Raw genomic sequence first — 24290 nt, 5'->3', positions numbered from 1 at the left:
ACGAATAATTTTTTTCTGGAATATTCTCACCAAAATGCTTTTATACGCTTGTAAACTGAAGTTGGTTGCAGTTACCCTGTATATGAAAATGTAAATATTACTTTTTCAAATTTTAATTCTTTTATTATAATCACTTTATTCATTATCAATGATATTGTATAATAAATCAAACATCTAATATTTTTTTCTAAACATTAAAAGCACATTGATGCCAGTAATTTTTTTAATGTGGTGCATGCGGTACACCACGATTTTTTACTGCTCCAATTGGTTTTTTTAGTGGTAGCGTACCGGTACAATACCGCTAAAGTTTTTTTTAGCGATACTGTACCGGTACAGAACACTATATTTTCAGTTCTTATGATTCAGACTAGTTTTCTCTATTAAATCGATCTTTTTTACTTCAGATAAAAATTAGGAATGTCTAAAAGCAATACCAATAATCATTTTCTAGCTTTACTAGGTCTACTGAGTCAATAAAAGTGATTTGAACCCCAAGACTAACTTATGACGCGTAAAATGTTGAGTTTTTATACAAAAACTTTTAGGAAACAATATTCCAGAATGTTTGGCACTTTTTTGCTTTTATTTCTTGAGTGTTGTATAAAACCGGTATATTTTTTATTCCAAAAACCTGACGAGAAATAAAATTTGTCTGTGTGTTGACACGCTTTTAACGCTAATAGAATTTGAATGAGTCTTCTGATGTGACGTAAAATCATTACTAAATGAAGTTCAATCTGTTTGAATTTTGAGACCATATATTCGCTCTAGATCCAAATGTTTGTTCTTTAGAAAATGTTCCATTTGTCACCATTTAAGATTCTAGATTCAACCTTGGCTGAAAGGTTGAATAATATCTTTAGTTTGTTAGCAACTAGTACCCTAGCACCGATAAAGCTTCCCATGCTGGTGATAACGGGTACCAATTTACAAGTCTACCTGCCTAACCTTTAGTTTTATTACGCTTTAAATACAAATCTCCGACATATCAAATGTTGTACCTAAAGGATAAACAGCTGAGATGTGAAACAACAATGGATTTGCAACTTCAATATTTCTAATAAAACGACCTTAGTCATTTGATTATTATTAAGTTATTAAATAATAAATAAATGAAGTTACTCCAATTATTTTTCAAGCATGTTTGAAGTATAATTACAATTTTCCCAATAAATGTTTAAAATATAAATATTTGTTGAAAATTCATAAATTTTTTTAAACTTTTTTAATTTATTTTTTTGTTTTTATATTCTTCAATTTACTATTTATTGTATTTTTTATATTTTATTGTTATTATTAGTTTTATTTCAATTTAATATACTTCGTTGATACGTTCACTACGTGTGCTACGTTAGGATACGTTTACGATAACCTTTCATTACGTTACACTTAGATACAAACAGAAACAAAGCTTTTACTGTATTTCACAAATTACTTCCTTGAAATGGCAGCGATAATTTGTTGCATGTATTAGCGACAACAAACAGCACAAAAGTACCACTTTCGAACGCAAATTACAAAACTGTAACACTTCTCACTACTATAGAATTAATTTTAAATTAAAAATAATACTGTCTTTTTTAATTTTGTCGGAAAATCAGCCGAAACTTTCAAGAAGAAGAGTAGCTTATTATTGTTGGTGGTGATGGAACCTTATCGATTAATTTCTTATCGAGGTGGAGGTAAGGAATTGGGCATATTCCCAAGTGGGAATCAGTAATATCATAGACACCATATCTTTCTTTGATGAGTGTTTGTAGGATACTAAAATTATTTATTAAAAAGATTTCTTAAGAACTACGTATGATAGTATGACAACCTAACTTAGCATTAGCATTATGACCTCCCGCTAAGATTTATGCCACCATAAAGGACATTAACACACATAGCTATCTCACATGTGGCAAGCAACCATGCTGCACTTGTCTATCAGTGTGAGTAAAGATTACATCCCGTAATCTAACTCCACCATAAAACATGCATTAATTGAAAATTCTATATTTATTTCCAACTCGATTCCTCCCATCTACACTAGGTAGCCCCGCTATTCTCTTTTATCATAAAAACATGTTCACTTATCAGTGAATATTCTTGGCACCGCCAAAAATACACATAAAATATAAAAATTACAAATACGAACAAAATAATAGACCTGAGAGAATTTAAATTTTAAGAGAAAAAAAGTTAAGTTATATCATCCAAATAACTCCTCCATCTTTCCAGCCGGTCTCTCTTGAACGTTCCACCTCCTTTGTTAACTTTAAGGCTGAATTCGTTTTCGCTCGATGTCCATTTCAGATGTTATGTAGGCCACTTGTTTCTTCAAGCCAAAGGACTTCCTATTTGGTCTCCTCATAAAGAGCCTGCGTGACTTCAAGAATGGCCTTAACATGTTCCGAGTACAGCCTCGCTGTTGCATTCGGCTGACTTGCTCTGATAGCGAGCATCTCTAAAAACAGCTTATGAACGCCTGGACCGCATTTTACATCATTTGCCGCGACCATAAGTTTTTCTGTGGCGAACTGAAATACAACCTTCTATGGCTTCTTCCGTCTTTAATGTACTCATTATTTCGTGAAGAGTGGTAATGTCCTTCCTGTCCTTCATTTTCATCATTGACGGTCATTTCCCCGATTCATCCTCCTGGGAATATGCCTCACCCCTTCTATCTGAAGATATCAGATATGAAGCCCTCTCGAAATGTTTCGAAATGAATATAATGCACCTCATTGGCCTTATTATAAAATCAACGATAACATGTAACCTTCCCCTTTTTTAATTTTTCACTAAGAATTATAAATATTTTATATTCACATATATATTGTGGAATGAAGCTGGAAATTTGTGTATGTTTAAAATAAATAGGTGGTGGTAAAATTAATAGGTGGTAGTAGGGGCTATGGCCCACCTACAAGTATACGAAAAGTACTAAATGGTACTATATTTGGTATGTGGGAAGGTGTATACTAAAATTTGGTATTAGGATAGCATTATATATATATATATATATATATATATATATATATATATATATATATATATATAAAATTTGTTATTAGGATAACGTAATGCTATCCTAATACCAAATTTTAGTATACATGCGCGGAAAAAAAGAAACAAGAAGTTGGTGTAAATGTATGTATTATTCTATTTTGAATAGAATTACTTACCCCAGTTCAGGCAATGTTAAAGGATTGATTTTGATCAAATAGGTGCACAATACGATGACAATCACAACTGTTCAATCCTAAATTAGAGTTTATATCAACAGGTGAACCTTTTTTTTTCGTATAGCAAGTAAGAATTCAAAATACTGAATTGCAGTTAATTGCATCGGATGTCGTAATTGGGATAAGTCATGTTCCGAATATCAAGAGGTGCCGCTATAAGGGCGATATAAACCTGTGTACAAGTTCCAATACGGTCAATTATACTTGTAGGGGTTCAAATTCCACTAACTAGATTCTGAACTAAATATTCATATGAATAATTTAGATACGACAACACAATTATTCAGACGATTCTCTCGTTTGTTGTCTGCCAAATAAATAAAGCACTGTTTTTAAGAATACTGACACGGGCGGTCGAACACTATTGTTTTACTAAAACAAATAAACATATGTTAAATATGGATCTGGCGATCTGCATTCGAAACATTCAACCGATTAATTATTTATAGAGGTTGATGAGGTCCATATCGATGGTATCGTCTAAGGGGTTGGATAGAATCCCAACATGAGGGGCCCCTTGAACTGATGCAACTGGTAATGCAGTCCCTATTCTCTCCAGCACATCTTAAACTCTATCCAATCTAACCGACTGTTGTTGAGCATTGGAACGTTGTAATTTTTCGCAGTTGATAGTTGCTGATTTTTAGTTTCTTGTTTGGACAATTGTGGTTTGGAATTTGTTGGCTCCATCTTGTTTGCCTAGATATTGCTGCTTTTTGCCCTGTTTGTTGTTGTCGGCGTTGTGCCTCCCCTTTGTTGGCGTATCGGTGAAATCTTGTTTCCGTTAGGTTTCCAATAATAAACTGATTTTTCATTTTTGTTGTTTACGGTGGATGGTGAAGCATGGTGTTGTGCCGAGCACCACACAGTCTACAATTGCCTGACCAAAAGCAATTGCGGAAAAATGATTCATACACTTTTAAAACTCCCGTCCCATCTTCCAGTAATTCGTTGGTAAAATTTCATCTTTTATCGAACCATGTCGTTTGCCTTCAGACCATGTTGGATGTACTGTCATTTATATCGTTTACGCAGTTCCTCGTTGTATTCATTTTTTCATACTTTGCTGAATGAGCATTTTGTAATGAAGAGCTTTATTAAAAAAAGTCTATTAAAGCTTTCAGATCTTCAGATAGTGGTATTAAAGGTTTTAAACAATTTCAATTCTAACTAAAATCGTTCATTGAATTTTCTATCTTCCATTTTTCATTCGAAATATATATCCTACAACCCACAATACCAGAAAACTAATGCAATGTACAACTACTTTTCGTTGTCTAATTATATTTGATGTTGGTCAATTATTTTCAGGACTAAGTAACGACATTGGACCATTCCACCATAGCGAATTAGTACATAAATCTTCAGCACTGGAGGTTCTTGTTCCAAGGTGTGATGGATTAAACTTTGTAGAACATGTCTCCATTTACCCTTTTCAACTTTTTGAAATATATATGCAGTTCTCTTTACAACATACGCATTCCGTGTGGATGGATGTTTTTGCAACCATGCCAATGAACAGAACAATTTTTAACATTTAAATTTGAGGCAACATATTTTACTTAAAACGAGAGCAATACGTGACCACAAAGCTCTAGTCTAGTCTTTTTATACTTATTATCATCATCAATGGCAAATCTTTGCTCTTAGCAACCAACAATTTTACAGTTGTGCTGGTCTCTGTATTCATATGCATCACAAAAACCACATATATTTTAACTGTGCCCTATAGGCAGAAATTAATCCATCGTTGAATTGTATTGAATCAATTTTTGAAATTGATCCACAACATTTATCCATTTAATCAAAGTGGATGTTGACACTTTTTCATCCCAATTAGTGCCTGCTAACCATAGGTCTTACAACTAAATTTTTGCCCGTACGATTAAAGGCGTTAACCACACTGCAGGGTCAAACCGTTTTAAAACTATTGACAAGATTTTCCTTTTAGTTATTTGGCCTGTCAACTCCAGTGACTTCATATTATAAGAAATGAGTCGGAAATGGCATTCCACCGAATACCTAATGTTTTAGTTAAGCTCATATCATTAATTCTCAAAAATTATTTATTCAATAAATGCTCAGATCGGATGTTTGAAAGCAAACTCGGGTGATTTGCCGTTACCTTTTTCCACGGAAATTCTAGCGAATGCAACGTATCAATTAGTTGCTTTTACGCCTCTAAAACTGAAGCAAGTACATGAGCTCCTAGTTATTTTTATTATTTTAGACGCAATTGAGCTTTTTCTCTTGACCCTTCTGCCACAATGTGCACATCGCCAAATAATGTGCACAGTTTATACCAAAAGTAACTGTAAAATCTTTAATTTCTTCATTAACGTCTTTCCTGAATAATATTCTTTGATACTGCCGATCAGACAAATATCTTTCGTTATAATTATACAATACAAGCTTTTCGTTTTATTCAATCCATTAAAGACCACTCTCACTTTTGAGTTTGCACGTTCTGAATGAAAGACAACATGGTGTGGTAAATAATATAAACGATACTTTCCATCATTAGAAATTTCTTTTGAACTTGTGGGTCTCAATTGTTAGCTACATTATTTTTCGGAATTGTTTCAAATTTTGTATTTGAAAATCTTAAAAAAATCTTACAGCGTATTACATATTCAGGCCCACATCTTCGTAAAGCCTCCAAATAACGGTGCCTCTCTTTATTCGGTATTTTCATGATATTAGCTACATTATTCACCGGAATTGTTTCAAGTTTCATATTTGAAGTTTGGAATCGGTACCACAGTCAACAACAAAGAATTTATTCATACTGTCAGTCTCACTTTGACAGTGAAAGCGAACTGAACGTACATTTTTCAATCTCTCAATCGTTAAACCCTCTCTTTTCAATATGAGTAAACAACAAGTGGATAAACAATCATCTAAACTACAATTTGAACTAGACAACAAAATAACATTTAGAAATCTATCTGTTGGACCTAAATATTTAATAATGTCCAGAGTAGAAAGTGGTGAAACATTAAAGAGAGTATCGCCTTTTTTGATAAAAAAAATAATTGACAATGTCTGTGGAGAAATTGATATGTGCCAAAAACTTAGAAGTGGTGATCTCCTTATGAAAACAAAAACTGCTACGCAGGCAACAAAGTTAATTAAATTGATATCTCTGACTCCAGATATAAAAGTAAAGGTAACTGAGCACAGGTACCTTAATTACACTTAAGGCGTCATCTACAGCAATGGTTTACGAGGCATTTCTGAAGAAGAGATTCTTGCTGAACTAAAGCAACAAAGCGTTATAGAAACCAGAAAAATATTTAAAAATGTTAAAGAAGAAACTGTCGAAACAGGTCTTCTTATAATAACATTTTCAAGTACATCTCTTCCTGAATCGCTCAAAATCGGCAATGAAATTGCAAACGTTCGACCATACATTCCATTACCTATTAGATGCCGTAACTGCCAACGTTATGGTCACTCCACGAAATATTGTAACAATGATGCTATGTGTTTTATTTGTTGCGAAAAAGAGCATTTATTCGAAGAAGAAATCTGCACAAACCCACAAAAATGCATCAATTGCAAAGAAAGCAAATTTCCAGATTTCAACCATTCTGTTCGCGACAAAAAATGCCCAGTATTCCTTAAATAAAAGGAAATACAAGCCATAAAAACAATAAATAAAGTCGACAACAAAACTGCATTCAAAATGTACAATCAACGTCACCCATCCACTGCTTCTTTTTCAAACAATGCTCGTAAGATAACAACATATGATATCGATGACCAACCAAGCTGTTCTAACAAAACAAAATTTCAAGAAACAAACCCCAAAGGAGACGAAAAAACAAACGCAACTAAAAAAACAACAACTCCTCAAACACAAATTGAACCAAAGAAACCTACTGAGAAAAAAACGCAAATTCTGCCAAAAAACACATCAAAGAGAACAATCAGAGAACTAAAATCTGCTCTGTCTAATGATGCCAAAAAGCAATGCAAAAATGATGAATAGACTATCAACAACACATAATCTCCCTAACGGAATATCTCCACCTCTCACTCTTCCACATATTACGCTGTTCTTTCCAGTCACTACCATAAATGATGAGTTCAAATTATTAAAAAATATCTCATATAAAAAATATTTGTTCCGTTTTTATTCTCTTAATTTCCCTTTGCAAATTCTCTTAACAATTATGATCTGTTGTCATTCCTTATTCTCTTTGATAACAAAATGCATAACAAATAGTATAAATATTTATGGCTACCTAAAACTGATATTCATTATTTTTATTGTAGTTCTTTTATATTTTATATATTTTATACTTCATAATCAATTCAATAATTTGAATCATGGTCCTTAAGATTCTGCAATGGAATATAAAAGGTTACAACAATAACTATAGTGAGCTACAAACTCTGATTAAATATTATAGCTCATCAATCGTGTCTTTACAGGAGACACATTTTAAAAGTATGCAAACTACTCCTATCCCCATTAATTTTTCCATATACAAATCTAAAAATTCCGCACTACTCATACATAATTCTATTCAACATAAATTTATCTCGACTTTTGATAATTTTGATTCGGTAACAGTACAAATTTTCTCTAAAAAATTTTTGTAATTTTCTCAACGTAGAGCTTGAACAACGTTAGAGCTTGAACAAATGTACCAACCTTCATATCATCCACTTGTAATAACTGGTGATATGAATTGTTGGCATGCATTATGGGGTTCGAAAACAAGTAACCACAAAGGCAAAATCTGGTACAAGTTTATAACCCATACCAACCTCATAGTTTTAAACGACGGATCCCCTACACACTTCTCCACACATAAGACATTCACAAATATAGACTTAACAATAGCATCTCCTACATTGGCTATTTACTCAAACTGGGTTATAGATACTGATCTTCATGGTAGTGATCATTATCCCATCTTAACCTCCTTTTTTTATGAGGACAAAATAGGTAATAGTATGCACCATAAAGCTTTATTTAATACAAATAAAGCGAATTGGCCACAATACATTTATCTATCTGATAAATATTGTAATGAAGTAAACTTATCAAACAACATTAATAAGGAAGCGGCAAATATACAAAAAATATTACTTAAATCTGCCAATGAAACTATACCAAAATACCCTTTTCACAAAAAGAAACCCTTTGTTCCATGGTGGAATAAGAAACTAAATGATTTAAAAAAGAATAGAAACCGTCTATTCAACAAATTTAAAAGGAACTGTACAACCGAAAATCTTATTAATTACCGAAAGGCAAACGCAATGTATAAAAGACAAAAAAAGCTTCGATTGAACAATTCACAGGTGCAATTAACATACATACTTCCTCTGAAAAAGTTTGGATGAACATTCGTAGATTTTGTGGAATAAATCCCAAAATCGGAATTCATTGTATATATGAAAACGGAAACTCCCCAGTTATTTATAAATCCGATATTGCAAATGCATTTTGCAAACACTGGTCTCACTTATCACAAGACTCAAACTTTCCACAAACTTTTCAAAATGCTAAAAAAGAAATCCTTCAAGGACCAAAACAGTTGGTACCTAGTAAAAATGCCGCAGACATTGAAACCAAGATATCCTTTATTGAATTTTCCAGTGCTATGGAAAAACTTAAAGGAAAAAGTCCTGGAATAGACGGCATCACTTATAAAATGATTAATAATGCATCTAAATCAACTAAAAATAGAATTTTAAACCTTTACAATAACATTTTTTTTAACATTTATTCCTCAATTCTACAAAATAGCTTAATTATCCCCATCCTGAAACCCAACAGCGACAAAACATCTATAAACTCTTATCGTCCAATTTCTTTAAACCCATGCTACTCCAAAATTCTCGATAAAATAATAGCAAATAGATTGTGGTGGTTTGTTAATTCCAACAAACTTATCGCCAGTAATCAATTTGGCTTTAAAAAAGGAAAATCAATAGCAGACCCTCTTATTTATATAGACTACTTTATTAAAAAGTCGCTAAAAACACGCAGTCACCTATCAATTGTGTCTCTTGATTTCGCTAAAGCTTTCGACAAAATTGGAATGTACACCATTTTAAATCACTGGAAGATTGGAAAGTTGGACCAAAGATATATAATTACGTTCGAAACTACTTATTAAATAGACAAATAAGAGTCCGAGTAAATTCTAATTATTCAGAGTTAAGGAGACTGGAAAATGGCATTCCACAAGGATCACCACTTTCAGTCATTCTATTTCTTATAGCATACAACAAATTATCACAGTCAATACAATTTCACAAAAATTTTGATTCCATCGCCTATGCTGATGATTACATGATAATAAAAAGGTTAGGGAAAAACAGTAAACAGGATATTTCGATCGACTCCTTAGTGAGTAGCATCGAGGAATGGTGTACTTATTCCGGCGCTGAACTCTCTTTAAACAAATGCAAACACCTACACATATGTAGAAAAAGATATTGCTCGCCTATTCTAAAATCTAAATACATTCAGATACCTTCTGTGGAGAATTTAAAAATACTTGGAATAATGTTTAATAAAAGATACAATTGGAAAAATCACATTGAAAAATGAACAATTTCATTAAATAAACAACTCAATGTATTAAAATGTCTTTCAAACAAAAAGTTCTGTTGCAGTACCACATCCTTGGTATCATTAATAACTCCCCTGATTATATCAAAAATAGTCTATGGTATTTACCTCTATGGTAATACATCAAAAAGTAATTTAAACAAAATAAAAACAATCTACAATTCAGCATTAAGAATGTGCCTCGGTGCCCACCGAACAACAAAAATAGCAAATATGCTTTTTGAAACTAACCTATCAACTATTGAGAGTTACAGATATCTGCACACTTGTAAACTATTCAAAACAATCATGTTAAATGATGGTTCTCTTGTACCACAACTATTAAATAAAATTAAAAACAAAAATATTTTCAAGACAAATGATTCCGTTTTAAATCGTATAGTTACCGTATGCGAAGAATGGAACATTCCATACCTTAAAAAATCAAGCGACATTTCCCAACCATATTTTAGACTTGACCCATTACTTATTGACACTTCTTTAACTAGATTTAATATAGACCATACCATCAGTGAGGTATATAAACACGGTTTGGACCTAATCAAAGAAAATTTAAAAGGATACAATTTCATTTATACAGACGGTTCAAAATGTGAAGACGATGTATCATTTAGTGTAATTAAAAACACCAATATTGTTAAAATCTCCATCTTACCTTCATACACTTCATCGTTTTCAGCAGAAGTTGTAGCAATTTACGAAGCTCTTCGATATGCCAAACAAACTAACAAAAAACATGTGATATTTACTGACTCTTTATCTACCTTAAATGCAATCACTAACCTTAATAATACAGAATTTTACATATCGTCCATAAGAAATATATTAATCCAACAAAGTTCAAAATGCAAACTCGTTTGGGTACCGGGACATAAAAACATTACCGGCAACTACATGGCGGATACAGCAGCTAAGTCGGCAGTAAATAGGCCCCTAATATTGACCGAAAATCTCTCAACAACTGATATTAATACATTCCTTAAATCAATCTTCCTCATGAAAAATAACGAACTCTGGGATATGACTTCTACGTGGTATAAATCCATAAACCCAAATAAAAACTCCATTACAGACTACCTTAAAAAAGACAAAACACTTACCAGAAAAGATGAAATGGTGACCATTCGCCTAAGACTTGGCCACACCAAACTTACTCATGATCATGTAATTGACAAACAAAAAGATAAACGATGTTGTTTTTGTAATCAAACAACATATAATATGCAGCACTTTGTATCTTGCCCTAATTTTAAAGTCTTACAGCCTGTTCCACGATCTCGAAAGAAAATTTGTGCGAACGAAGGCTACTCACTCACTTTCGCATAAGAATGCGTTCCACTAACTTTCGTTCTTTCTTTCGCATAGCCTTACGTGATTCAGTGTTGCAAAATATTTTTTGGCAAAATTAATCGCGAAATAAGGCAAAAAAAAGCGCCAAATGTCTAATATAAACGCGAAAAAGCAGCAGTGGCTCTGTCTCAACTGACAGTTCAGTTGTAAACAAACAAATTGTAAATAAACAAACAAAATAAAATTTCTAGTGATTGTGTTCAGATTATTTGTGTTCTTAAAAAAGAAAAAAATGAATATTTCTGTAGCCCTATTTTTTATGGATGATGAGGAGGAGGTTCAAATTGTGCCACGGAGGCATTTAAGAGATGCTTCGAATTTATTTGAAGTACCTAACAACCAGTAAGTATGATTGTATTTTTACATTTTTAAAATAAAAAAATGATTTTTTCTAGGTTTGTGTCTTCCAGTGGTCTTCATGGGATTGCCTGCTGCTTCCAAAAATTGGCACTCCTCTGGCGAACTTAGGATTCTCCCCCATATACTCAACTATTGCCCGCAGCTGTGTAGTTTTTTCGTGCTGGAATTGAGAAAATAAAAAAATATATATTTGTTGTTCACAGATTAAATTGCATTTATTATTTTTACTTACATTTTTCTTTCCATTTTCAATCAAGAAATGTTTATGTTAAAACAATTTTCCTTAATTTTTATCATTCGACAGCAAACACACAAGTGACTGATTTTGACATTTGTGTTCGCATGCGTACGAAAGAAAAAAGATAGTGGAACGCAAAATTACACTGAAACGCTTACGTTTTCGTTCGCTTTGATTTTCGTGCAAATTTTCGTTCTGATGGATTTTAGTGGAACGGAAATCAGCTGTTTGTCGTGTAAAAGTTGTGCGAACGTGTTCTTTCGACATCGTGGAACAGGCTGTTAGAAAGAATGCACCACATTCAAATATATTCGAACTGCTAACAAATTTAAATAATGAAAATAAAAAGTTCCTTATTAATTTTCTAAAAAACTGTAACCTTTATTATTCCATCTAAAATATAATAACTTTATTTTTTTATGTTAAAATAAACCTATATTATTAGTAACTACTTGTGTAAGGTTAAGACCGTTGTAGTCATGGCTTCTCCCCCCCCTTTATACTTGTAATTTAGTTATAAGTATAAATATGAAATAAATAAATAAATAAATATTCATACTGACCCACGTCTTCGTATGGGCCCTCATATATCGATTTTCAGTTAAGCGGTATTTTTCGACGGATTTTTTTTTGAAATTTTTCAAGTTCCTTCCAAATGGTGGAGGGTATTGAAAGTTTGGGCCGGCTGAACTTTGTTGCTTTTTACATGTATATATTTATTCATATTTACATGTATATTATATTGCTTCATTGCTTTAAATCGATTGCATTAGGAAATTCATCTTTAAATGATAATTTAAGAAGTTGTACATCTGAACGAGGTAAGTTGTACAAGCGTAAAATACCTCACAATAATTGACTTCTTCTTGCTCCCAGAATATCTTTAATGCTGAACTAATGTCATCTTCGCTGCATTCTTCTACATATACTGACGCTAAAAAAATTCCATTTGCCATTTAGATGTACCAACCATACATTTAATTTTGAGCTTTCATGTTTCCCAATATATTTTTCTTAATACTTTCCAATATTATTTGTGGGATAACATCGCTCCCAAGTAGCGTATCTACTTGTGCAGAAATCATAAACCCTGGGTCTGTTAACTATAATTTTTACTTTTTACTTCCTTAATCAGAAATTGATACTGTTTTTGTCGGTAACAAATAAATAACGCTTTGTTATTGCTTGTATCTGAACGCAGCGTCATAATACATTTTTTATTAGAGTGTCCCACGACTGTTCCACTCAGTCCACTTATGATGAAATTTGCCTTTTTGGTATAATTTTCAATGAACTTTAGATATTTCTCCAGAATGTTTAACTAACCGTCTAGGAAGTGACTTTCACGATTATTAGATTTAACGCTGTATTATTTAGTCATGCTTAAAACTATCGCGGGCGTGGTTCATTTCTTCCCGAAGGATGCAACTTCCGTGGTGAGAAAGCGACATCAACCGCGATTATTTCTATAGCTTTCTTTTTCCGCTAACTTTTTTGTATACTCTACAGGTATCTGTTTTTACTCTTGTGTCTAGTGTGGCAGCTTTAGGGGACTCGTAAAAGGTTATTTTTTTTTTAAGTTTTTCGAACTTTTCGGTCCAGGGGGATATCTATTCGTTTTGGAATTCTGTGTATAAGCCATTCCTTTGTTAGGCTAGAGGTATGCTTGGGATCGTTGTCCTGTTGGAATATCCAATTACTTGGCAATGATTGGTGTCACAGTTTTGTTTAGGTCATTTATGTAACCTTTAGTATTCATAGGCGTTTCAATAAAAGTAATTTCTCCAACCCCAGAAGCTGCAAAACATCTTCTCCATGTTTCACTGTATGTTTTGTTCATTGTTCTGAATTAGTTTTCCTCCATATTTTCCTGTGCTTTTCGGAGCCAAATACCTCGAACTTACTTGCTTTGTACTTTTGAGCATAACTAAGCCGTTTCTGCTTATTTACTTTCGAAATGTCGGTCACCACCCACTTTTATGCAAAAATCTTCTTACGGAACTGGCGCTTACGGACTTATCGGTCTCTATTGTGACCTTTTTAGCAATTTCCACCGCTAAAAACTTTATTTATTTATTTTTTTGGCTGTTGAAACAATTTCTCTTGCATCTTTCTCATTTAATCGTTTAGGTCGGTCTGGCCGCTTGAAATTGTCAATTTTATGATAATTTTCGAATTTATCAACGATTTTCTTTATAGTTGCGTGGTAATTTTGGAAATTTCGCAGAACGATTTGCAATTTCTTTAAACCGATAATGATATTCTTTGTTTCTAACAGCTTTCGAAAATAAAAATTATCGTGCTGCGCCGTTTGCCTGAATCTCCTTACGAATACGCCTGAAATTCGCTCTATCGCGTTGTAATAACCAACAAAAAGGTTCATTCGTTTATTATGAAATCAATGATAATTTATCTGCTAATTTGTGGTACCCAAACATCAATTAATGTAGCTGTAAAAAACTAAACTAAAGTATGGCTAAGGTTTTAAACCAGTTTTATTATTTCGTTGTAAAAAATCGTACAGTACTACATGAAGATATGTGCTGATATCTAGAATATAGCTTGCCACAATTTCGCATCGGAGTACAGGTCTTATAATTTTTAAGAACACTATTTTTTACAATGTATGCCAAAATATTTCAATTCTTATGAAACATTCAGTAAATTAAAAAAATGTGACTCTCATATCAAATTTTGTATAATTTAGCAAAGTCAGATAGGATTTCAATCATATACTGTTGTTTCATTACACTACAATTGTGTAGTGCTCAGACTACGATTATCGTTGTGTTCCGGTACAGCATCACTAAAATATTTTTTAGTCGTAGCGTACCGGTACAGACTACGTTTTCTTTATTAAATCGATCTTTTCAATTCAGATAATAATTAGGAATATCTATAGACAATACCAATAATCATTTTCTGACTTTACTACCGTCAGTGTATGAACTGGAAACTTTGTTGAACATAAATACATTGAAATTGATCCTAAGCAGTCGCTAACTGTCGATTGAATACTTTTGATATTTTTGCTAAATTCAACCCTTGCTGAAGTAAGATTGAATAATATGTTTAGTTGGTTAGTAACTAGTCCCCTTACATTTTTGTATCGCACCGATAAAGCTTCTCATGCTAGCGATAACGGGTACGAATGCACAATTCAACCAGCATAACCTTTAGTTTTATTACGCAAATGATAAAGCTTTTGCCCTGGTGTGAGTCTGGGATGATTTTCATAAATAGCCGTAAACATGTCTGTGAATGTTGGCCATTCTTCATAACTTCCGTGGAAGTCTTGTGTTCACAAGGCATAGACAAATGAAGATATAGACAACGAAAAGTTAGTTTTGTCTTTTTATCCAGGTAGCTCTCATCTTGTTTTGCATAGTCAACATGCTGATTTACGCGTTCAACCCACTCGACTTCGAAAACACATTTTATCGTTTTTCAAGAATTTCACTTGATTATTCCGGAATTTTTTGATGTCATCACGTACTTTTCACATTTCTTTTATTATGAAATAATTTTCAACTGACAAATATCCTACAGTTTTTGTTATTTTTAACATTTTTGAATTGAGTGACTTCAAAATTCCCACTCAAACCCCTGAAACGATATAGACGACATCTGCTGATTCGATTTTTTTCGAAGATAAACGGTGAGAGCATTTCGTTGTCTATATTTTCATTCGTTTATGCAAATCTCCGACATATCAAATGTTGTTCCCAGAGGATAAACAGCTGAGATGTGAAACAACGATGAATTTGTCACCTCTATATTTCTAATAAAATGACCTTAGACATTTGGCAGTTGCCTGACGGACTCATAGTATTTTCTGGAAAAACAAATACACTTTCAAGCGATTCTAATTTTGTTTCTATTAAGGAATCTGATAAAAATTTTTCTGGCATTTTCAAAATCTTATCAAAGTTATTTATTTATATTTTTTTATTGTTTTTTATACCCTCCACCTTGGAAAGGAGGGTATATTAACTTTGTCATTCCGTTTGTAACATCCTTAAATATTCATCGTAGACCCCATAAAGTATATTCATAATCAGCACAAAATTCTTAGTCGATTTAACGATGTCTGTCTGTTGAAATCACGATACAGCCCACATTATTTGACGTAGAGCGCCATTCGTGTTGTGTCTATGATGGTTGATATTGAAAATGAGATATATCGGTCCACGTTCTGGTATAGTCCCCATATGACGGTACGTCCCTATATTCGGTATTTTGATGATTTATGCCACATTTTTTCACAGATTTGTCTGAAAATTGGTATTTGTAGGTCATAACGGGTCCTAGTTCGTGTAGCGAAACATTGTATGTATAGGTCCACGTTTTGACATAGTCCCCATATAACGGTACCTCCCAATATTCGGTATTTTGATGATTTTTGACACATTTTTTCAAGAATTTCTCTGAAAATTGGTAGTTGTAGATTATAATGGGTCCAAGTCATTGTAATTATAGGTCCACGTTTTGGTATAGCTCCCCTATAACGGTACCTCCCGATATTCGGTAATTTGATGATTTTTGCCACATTTTTTCACGGATTTGTATGAAAATTGGTATTTGTAGTTCATAATGGGTTCTAGCTCCTTTGGCGACACATTGCATGTGTAGGTCCACGATTTGGTATAGCCCCCATATAACGGTACCTCCCGATATTCGGCGTTTTAATGGTTTTTGCCACATTTCTTCTAATGTTTCCTTTACCCTCAGGTGGAGGGTATTAAAAGTTTGACCCGGCCGAACTTAATGTTTATTTACTTGTTTAATTATAATATCATTCTTATTACACTGTCAAACTTTAACGTTCTATTTATTTATTAAATAAAAAATGAACTTATTCCAATTATTGTTCAAACATGTTTAAAGTATAATTACAATTTTCCTCAATAAATGTATAAAGTATAAATAATTGTTGAAAATTTATTAATTTCTTATAAATTTTATTTTTAATTATTTTTTTTTTTAATTTTATACTCTTCAATTTACTATTTATTGTATTTATTTTTATATTTTATAGCTATTATTAGTTTTTTCAATTAAGTATACTTCTTTGATACGTTCACTACCTGTGCTACGTTAGAATACGATAACGATAACCTTTTATTACGTTACACTAACTTGCGCTGTTCTTCTGAACACCTTCTAAATGATCCGTGGTCAGTAACGGTGACAAATGGCAAATGATCAAAAAAAATGGAAAAAATTTTAGTGAGAGTGATTTTTACACATGTGTTAGCGTATATGTGTTATTTTAAGAAGTGTTAGATACAAAAAGAAATAATGCTTTCACTGTATTTCACAAATTACTTTCTTGAAGTGGCAGCGACAATTTGTTGCATGTATTAATGACAACAAACAGCACAAAGCCACCACTTTAGAACGCAAATTAAAAAACTACTTTAGAATTATTTTCAATTTAAAATTGATACTGTTGTTTTTTAATTTTATTGTAAAATCAGCCGATTCTTATATTTGGACGCAAAGGGTTAAGCACAAGTTCCAATAGGTCTAATGGACTTGTAGGGGATCAAATTCTACTGAGTAGATTTTTGAACCAAATACACATATATTGTTGAACAAAGACAACAAATATTCAGAGGATACTCAAGTTTGTTGTCCGCCAAATAAATAAAACGCTGTTATTTAAAAAACCGACACTGGCGATCAAACACTATTGTCTTATTAAAACAATTAAAAATATTTGAAAATATGGATCTGACGATCTGCACTCGAAACTTTCAAGAAGAAAGGGGACTAATTATTGTTGGTGTTGATGGAACCTATTCGATTAATTTTTTATCGGAGTGGAGGTAAGGGGTTGGGCAGATTCCCAACCGGGAAACATGTCTATCTTTGATGAGCGTTTGTAAGATACTAAAATTATTTATTGAAACGATTTCTTAAGAACTACTTATGATAGTATGACAACCTAAATTAGCATTAAGTGTAATAGAGAGATACCAACTGTAGATATGCCTGTACACCATAAATCTTAGGGGGACGTCATAAACACATATAGTGATCTCACATGTGGCAAGCAACCATGCTGCACTTGCTTATCAGTCTGGGTAAAGACTACATCCCGTAATATAACTCCACCATAAAACTTGCAGCAATTGAAAATTATATACCTATTTCTAACTCAAAGGTCTGCTCACCTCATTTTCTTATTTTATTTAATGTGTACTGTATTATGAAGTTCCATGTATAACAAATCCCTCTCATCTACGCTAGGTAGCCCCACTGTTCCACTTCCTTTGTCTTCAATTTCTGGCTGAATCCGTTTTGTGTGTCATCTTGTTTCTATGTCGAAAGTTATCATCCTTCTCTTAACTAGGCATCTTCTTTACAACCTAAGCTTCTTTCAGCATCTTATTATACCAGCGACGCAGCTTGCTATCCTCCTTCGTCTTCATCTCACTGACGAACAGTTCATGTTTACCTTCTGTCGCGTTCCGTTTCTACGTGGATAAGACATCTTGTTTTCTTTTCCTCTTCAATTTTTCAGTTTCTTCTCCAGCTTCCAGCTAACCTGCCCCGTTCGGTTTCAGCTGCGAGTCTTGCTATCTTTAAGAAGACAAATCATTACTATGTTGTCTTATTACAGCCTTCAACGCCTTTCCTTTGCGTTCTACTTCCTGGTTAGCCGCTCGTAATTTGTCCTCAGATTCCTCGGCTACCCACAGAGCATTCTTGAATTTCCCCTTTAGAGACATGATAAGTTTGAAGCCATCTTCCTTTTCATTTTTATGTAAAACCAAGGCAACATCCATTTCCTTAATATCGCTTTCCATTTCCCTCATTTCGGTTACCGCTGCTTCGCGCTCCTTTCGCTCGTTGTCCAATTCAGATGTTATATAGGCCACTTGTTTCTTCCAGCCAAGGACACATTAAGAGCCTGCGTGACTTCAAGGATGGCCTTAACATCTTCCGAGTACAGCCTCGCTGTTGCATTCAGCTGACTTGCTCTGATAGCAGCGGCTATTTTGGACTTCTCTAAAAACTGCTTATGAATGACTGGACCGCATTTTACGTCCTTTGCCGCGTCCATAAGTTTTTCTGTGGCACCTTCTATGGCTTCTTCCGTCTTTAATGTACTGATTATTTCCATAATAGTACCCATTATTTCGAGAAGAGTCACAATGTCCTCCTTCATTTTCATCATTGGCGGTCATTTCATCGATTCGTCCTCCTGGGGATATGCCTTACCCCTTCTATCTGAAGATCTCAGATATGAAGACCCCTCGGTGTGCACCACCACCACAGTCTTCTTTGCTGAAGTCTCTTTTTGACTTAGCATCCTTTTATTTATAAATTTCTTCTGTATAGAAACCATTCCAGCTATAGTTTTAGCTCGGCAACTTTCCAATCTTGAAGACCAATTTTAGCCTAACCGACAGAATTTCCTCGACGTTAAGGCAAATTCTTTAACATTGTTTTTTCTCCACTATCCTCCACTGATCCGGCTCGAAGGACCAATGTAAACCGGGATCAATAATATCACAGATACCACGTCTTTCTTTGATGAGCGGTTGTAAGACATTAAATTTATTTATTAAAAATATTTCTTAAGAACTAGTTATGATAATCTGACTTAACCTAATTTAGCGAATAGTGTAAAAGAGAGAGATATATATACCAACTGTACTTATTAGTATGCACCATGCCACCATAAATCATAGGGGTAAATCATAAAGACGCATAGCTTTCTCACATGTGGCAAGCAACCATGCTGCACTTGCTTATCAGTCTGAGTAAAGATTGCATCCCATTATCTAACTCCTTAAAACATGCAGCAGTTAAACATGTTATATTATTTATTTCTAACTCGAAGTTCTTCTCACCACATTTTCTTATTTTATTTAATGTGTACTGTATCAAGAAGATCCTTGTTTAGCAAATCACTGTCATCTACCCTAGGTAGCCCTGCGATTCTCTTTTATTTAAAAATTTGTTTACTTATCCGTGAAACCCAACCTGAAACTCTTCTTATTGGAAATTCCCTCTCAAATCCTAGAAATACTTTAGCCTGCAGAGACTGTTATATAAAGTTATATTTAACTGGGTTCCAATATTACACTAGTGTTGCCGGAAATGTTTTCACTAAACTGAATACAAGAGGAAATTGTAGCAGAAACATGCCAAATGATGAGTATTAGCTGGTAGAATTATATGAGGGCCATACCGGAAAGGGGACCTAAATATTATTATATATATCTGCATTCAGTATACACTTGTATTCAGTTTCAGGATCTTTCTTGAATGATGCGATCTCTTTTCGATTTCAAGGGACGGATGGGCAAACAGACAACGAATTTTGACCTGTGAGTTCTAAAAAATTGTTTGTGATGTTACAAACTGATGACAAAATAATATTCCTCCATCTTAGGTAGTGGTAATAAAAGAGGAGCTTAGATTGGCCTGTCCTGAACTCGTCATAACCTCAATAACGAGGTTGAAAAAATTAAATGCCTTACAGCATGATCTAAACTATATGAACGAGACCTCCTAACCACAGAAAATATATTTTAATAAGGAAACTTTATAACAAATCGCTGCTGTGAAACAGGTGTTTACTCAAAGTTTTATTCATTTATCATAAGGCGTGAGTCCATTAGAGAAATGGGTTCAACTAAATACAGCAATAACCTAGAAGGAACGAAAAACTTCAAATAACTTATACCATGAAATCTGAATGAAGAGAAAACCAAAATATAAAGATTTTTCAAAGAGGAGAGTTCTAAGATTACAATTTATTTGAGGAACTTTTGTAGTTTATTATATTTTTAAGAACATACAGTAAACAGTACAAGTATAGACCAGCAAAATGGACAGGGTCAGATATTATTTATTAATATATTATTTACGGCTCTCCATACAACGTATGTTCCATAATCCTTTCTTCGTTCTAATTATATCTAACATTTAATGTTAATCTGCATAAATGTGGTTAATTAACCTACTCATGTTTAAAATGTCTTTTTTATTTTGCAGATTGCAAGATTCGGACGGGGGTTTTTTTGAAAAATTCGGTTCTCTTTTACGCCAAAAAACGGTTAATGAAGAAAATGATCTTAAAACGTCTTTGGCACCAATGGAGGGAGAATCTCTCGACGAAGAGGAAAATACTCAGTGTAATGAAAAAGTCGATGCTTCAGAGGACAATGAATGTGCATCCGGTCAAACAATTGATTTGGAGCCAGAAGCTAATATGTCTGAAATCAAGGAGAGAAAAGAGCAATTTTTTGAAAAATCTGTTGGAATGAATGTAAGTTTTAATATACATAACCAAGTATTTTGAACTTTTTACACAAAATAAAATGTAGTTAGTTTCATTTGTCAAGTTGTTATGACAACCGTTTCAATGTTTGAAACGCATCTATAGTTTTTAATAATTTCGCAGTTTTAATGCCAGACTAAAGAATTGTTTTTTTCCTTTAAAGTTTTCACGTCTACAGCTGAAATAATTCAATTTTTGGTATTGTCTAATATGATTCGCAGGGTTTTTCTTACTGGCAGAATCATAAATGAAAACTCTTGCGAGAAAATTTATAATACATGTATGACACTACATGTATTATAAATTTTCTCGCATCCAGGGCGTTACAAGGGAACTAAAACAGGTATTGTTTCCATTAGGTATTATGCTAATAATATTATAATAATTGAGTTTTATACCCCAACCCATAGCAAATTATTCAAGGTAATCTCAAGCTAACATATGATATGATAATTTTTCAAAATATTTCATTGATATCCTCCATCTTAATGTACGCTCAACTTGTGCTGTGTGGAAAAAATAGCAATATTAATAAAAACAATATTAATAATTAATACTTGAGATTCCCGACATTTATAGACTAAAAAAAAGAAACTGTAACGAAAATTAATAGATCGCGAGAACAATGTCGATAAAGTGACCTATAATATTTATTTTTTAGTGCATTTATGTCAAAAGAAACATTCGTATATATGAAATGAAAAATTATTTCAATTAATCGAGGCGAAAGCGTCAGATGGCTTTATTTTATGATTTTACAAAAATATGCTATTAATTTTGGGTAAACAGTTTTAGAATCATATTTAAAATTATTTGCAATACATAGATCACTGCCAATATAAACAAATAAAAACTTTCCACAGATCGACACTTGTAAGCCATTATCCACACCAAATATGCCTTATGAGCAGCTTAACCAACGGCGAAACGCATCGCATAGTGGTGAGTGTGTGATAGTGTCTATCTGGCTTTCCTTTTCACTGCAAATTTCAGATCATTAAGCTCGTCTCGAAAGAGAAACATATACATAAATCATAAACATATGACCTTCGCCTTAACAAGGCAAAACTCAAAAATTAAAATTCAGCCGAGCCTGGCTGTGGGATTTGAACCGCGGACCTCGGTGTGCAGCCCACTAGAAGTTGCCGTCTCAACGTTCACAGTCATTATCCCGTTTTCCTAAAGCAGCACTAAAACAACTATATGCATTGGAAGCAATGTAGTTGTTGTGGACAAGTGTAGTTGTTGTGAACTAGTGGTGAGTGAGTGATAGTGTCTATCTGTCTTTCCTTTTCACTGCAAATTTCAGATCATTAAGCTCGTCTCGAAAGAGAAACAAACACATAAATCATAAACAAATGATCTTCGCCTTAACAAGGCAAAACTCAAAAAAAAGCGTTAAGTTCGGCCGGACCGAACATTTAAGACACTCCACCATGTGATAAAGAAGACCTTAACAAAATAAATCAGATTGAATATTTGGCCCACTTCCATTTATGTCTGTTGGTAAAAAGTTAAAAAAAATGTCGCAAAGTCGATGTTAACGGTTTCCTTCTCAAGCTGCTATTACATTAATACCAATAAAAAAATGTGGCTAAAATTACAAAAATACCAAATTTTCGGAAGTACATAAGATGGTGACCAACGAACACGTTAGAAACTCGAAGTGCCGAATTTAAAACAATTAAGTCTGAAACTGTGGCTTAAATCTCCCAAATACTGAATATGGATGTGAGCGTACAGCTGGAAAGCAATTTAGATATATTTCCGACCACATATTGTGTAATTTTAGAGGATATAAAAGTCAAGGGTTTATTGGATCCAGTGGGTTAATACAGTGTCTTTAGATCAGGGCTAACGAACAACTATTAACACAAAAGCTTTGATTGTGTACGTTACACAGACGTAAACATCCCCAGCAAGCAACAAAATATCCCGCAAATCGGAGAGAAGACACGCCAAAGCGATATAAATCATCGGGATTGATATCGCTTTCTAACCCCGGGAAGGAGTATCCTTCGGGAAGAAATGAATCACGCCCGCGATAGTTTTAAGCGTGACTAAATAGCGTATACAGCCTAACTTCTAGTAATCGTGAACTCACTTCCTCGACAGTTATTGAAAGTGAAGAAAAAACTTTTATTTTAATTCCCACTGCGCCACAATGTCTCATTGTCCTCAGATATAATAAAGTAATTGTAAACTATCGATGTTTCATTCTATGGATGTCGCGAAATAGTGTCTGCACACGCGACACCTTATTTTATCTCACTTGGCGCCACTACGTAGTAGCTTCGGGAGGAGGGAATCTTGATATAGAATAAAGTCTTATTTGTGTTCAATTCGTAAATAATTTTAAACTATCGCAGTTTCATCGGATAAGGTATAGTAACGAAAAAGTGTCTACACACTGTGACCTTCTTCATTTCCCTTGGTGGCAGCTTAGAGAGGGAGAGAGTAACTTACTTCCAAATGCTTGCATGGTTATACTAATTAGCTGAAAAACTTACACCTTAATTTTTTCGTTTCAAAAATGAGATGTCTGGCTTGGGAATCGAGCATCGTTACCACTGCACCACAGTGTATTTTATCCTCAGATATAATAAAGCCTTGTCATGCTCAATGAGTAACTACACAAGCTATCTCTGTTTTATACGATGGAAGTCACGATGGAAGCAGACACTGCACACGCTACACCTTTTTCGACTTGGCGCCACTAAGTAGACAACAGCAATTTTGTTATTGTAAATTTACATCCTAGTGCCTGTATTAGGATTAGAAGCGTCGCAGAAGTGACATCTTAGAGGGGGTAAATGCCCCTCAGCTGATGTTTGTTTACGTACACACACCCAAAAGAGAAGTCAAAAAATAGGCAAAAATAATTTATCGAAAAACTAATACATAGACAAAAAATTGAAAAATATTTTATTCACATTGGTAACCTTCTGCAAGAAAAAAGTATCTTCAAATGTATTGTTCGAATGCAAAATGTAAACAACGCCTTAGCCTTGTGTAGCTTCACTTCAAAGCAAAGCAGTTCTCTCAGAGAACATGTGACAGTTCTCTCTTTTACTACATAGTTTTAAAATGTACAAGCATAGACTAATGAAAATATAGACGAAGAAATGCTCTCACCGTTTATCTTCGAAAAAATATCGTTTCAGAATATCAATTCTAAAAGTTAAAAATAACAAAAAGTGTATGATATTT

The 24290-nt window shown here is 33.5% G+C and overlaps 1 protein-coding gene and 2 long non-coding RNA genes across 4 annotated transcripts in view; 2 read left to right on the top strand and 1 right to left on the bottom strand.

Moving 5' to 3' along the window:
• Positions 1-24290, top strand: part of LOC101893030 (protein unc-13 homolog 4B) — a 305332-nt gene that overhangs the window by 80709 nt on the left and 200333 nt on the right. For both annotated transcript variants that reach the window (XM_059118973.1, XM_059118974.1), the window contains exon 2: positions 20795-21068. In XM_059118973.1, the coding sequence (XP_058974956.1) occupies positions 20795-21068 (274 nt within the window). The remainder of the gene's footprint in view (positions 1-20794; positions 21069-24290) is intronic.
• On the top strand, positions 11081-11750 carry LOC131801028 (uncharacterized). Its single transcript, XR_009341669.1, has 2 exons — positions 11081-11523; positions 11577-11750. It is a non-coding gene; the product is annotated as an uncharacterized LOC131801028 (long non-coding RNA).
• LOC131801029 (uncharacterized) lies at positions 11460-12056 on the bottom strand. The gene is made up of 2 exons (XR_009341670.1): positions 11774-12056; positions 11460-11701 (listed from the first exon to the last, which is right to left on the bottom strand). It is a non-coding gene; the product is annotated as an uncharacterized LOC131801029 (long non-coding RNA).

The sequence above is a fragment of the Musca domestica genome, unplaced genomic scaffold (genome assembly GCF_030504385.1).
Source record: "Musca domestica strain aabys unplaced genomic scaffold, Musca_domestica.polishedcontigs.V.1.1 139, whole genome shotgun sequence".
NCBI lineage: Eukaryota > Metazoa > Arthropoda > Insecta > Diptera > Muscidae > Musca > Musca domestica.
The sequence above is the reverse complement of the archived record's forward strand: the minus strand, read 5'-3'. Positions and strand labels throughout refer to the sequence as shown.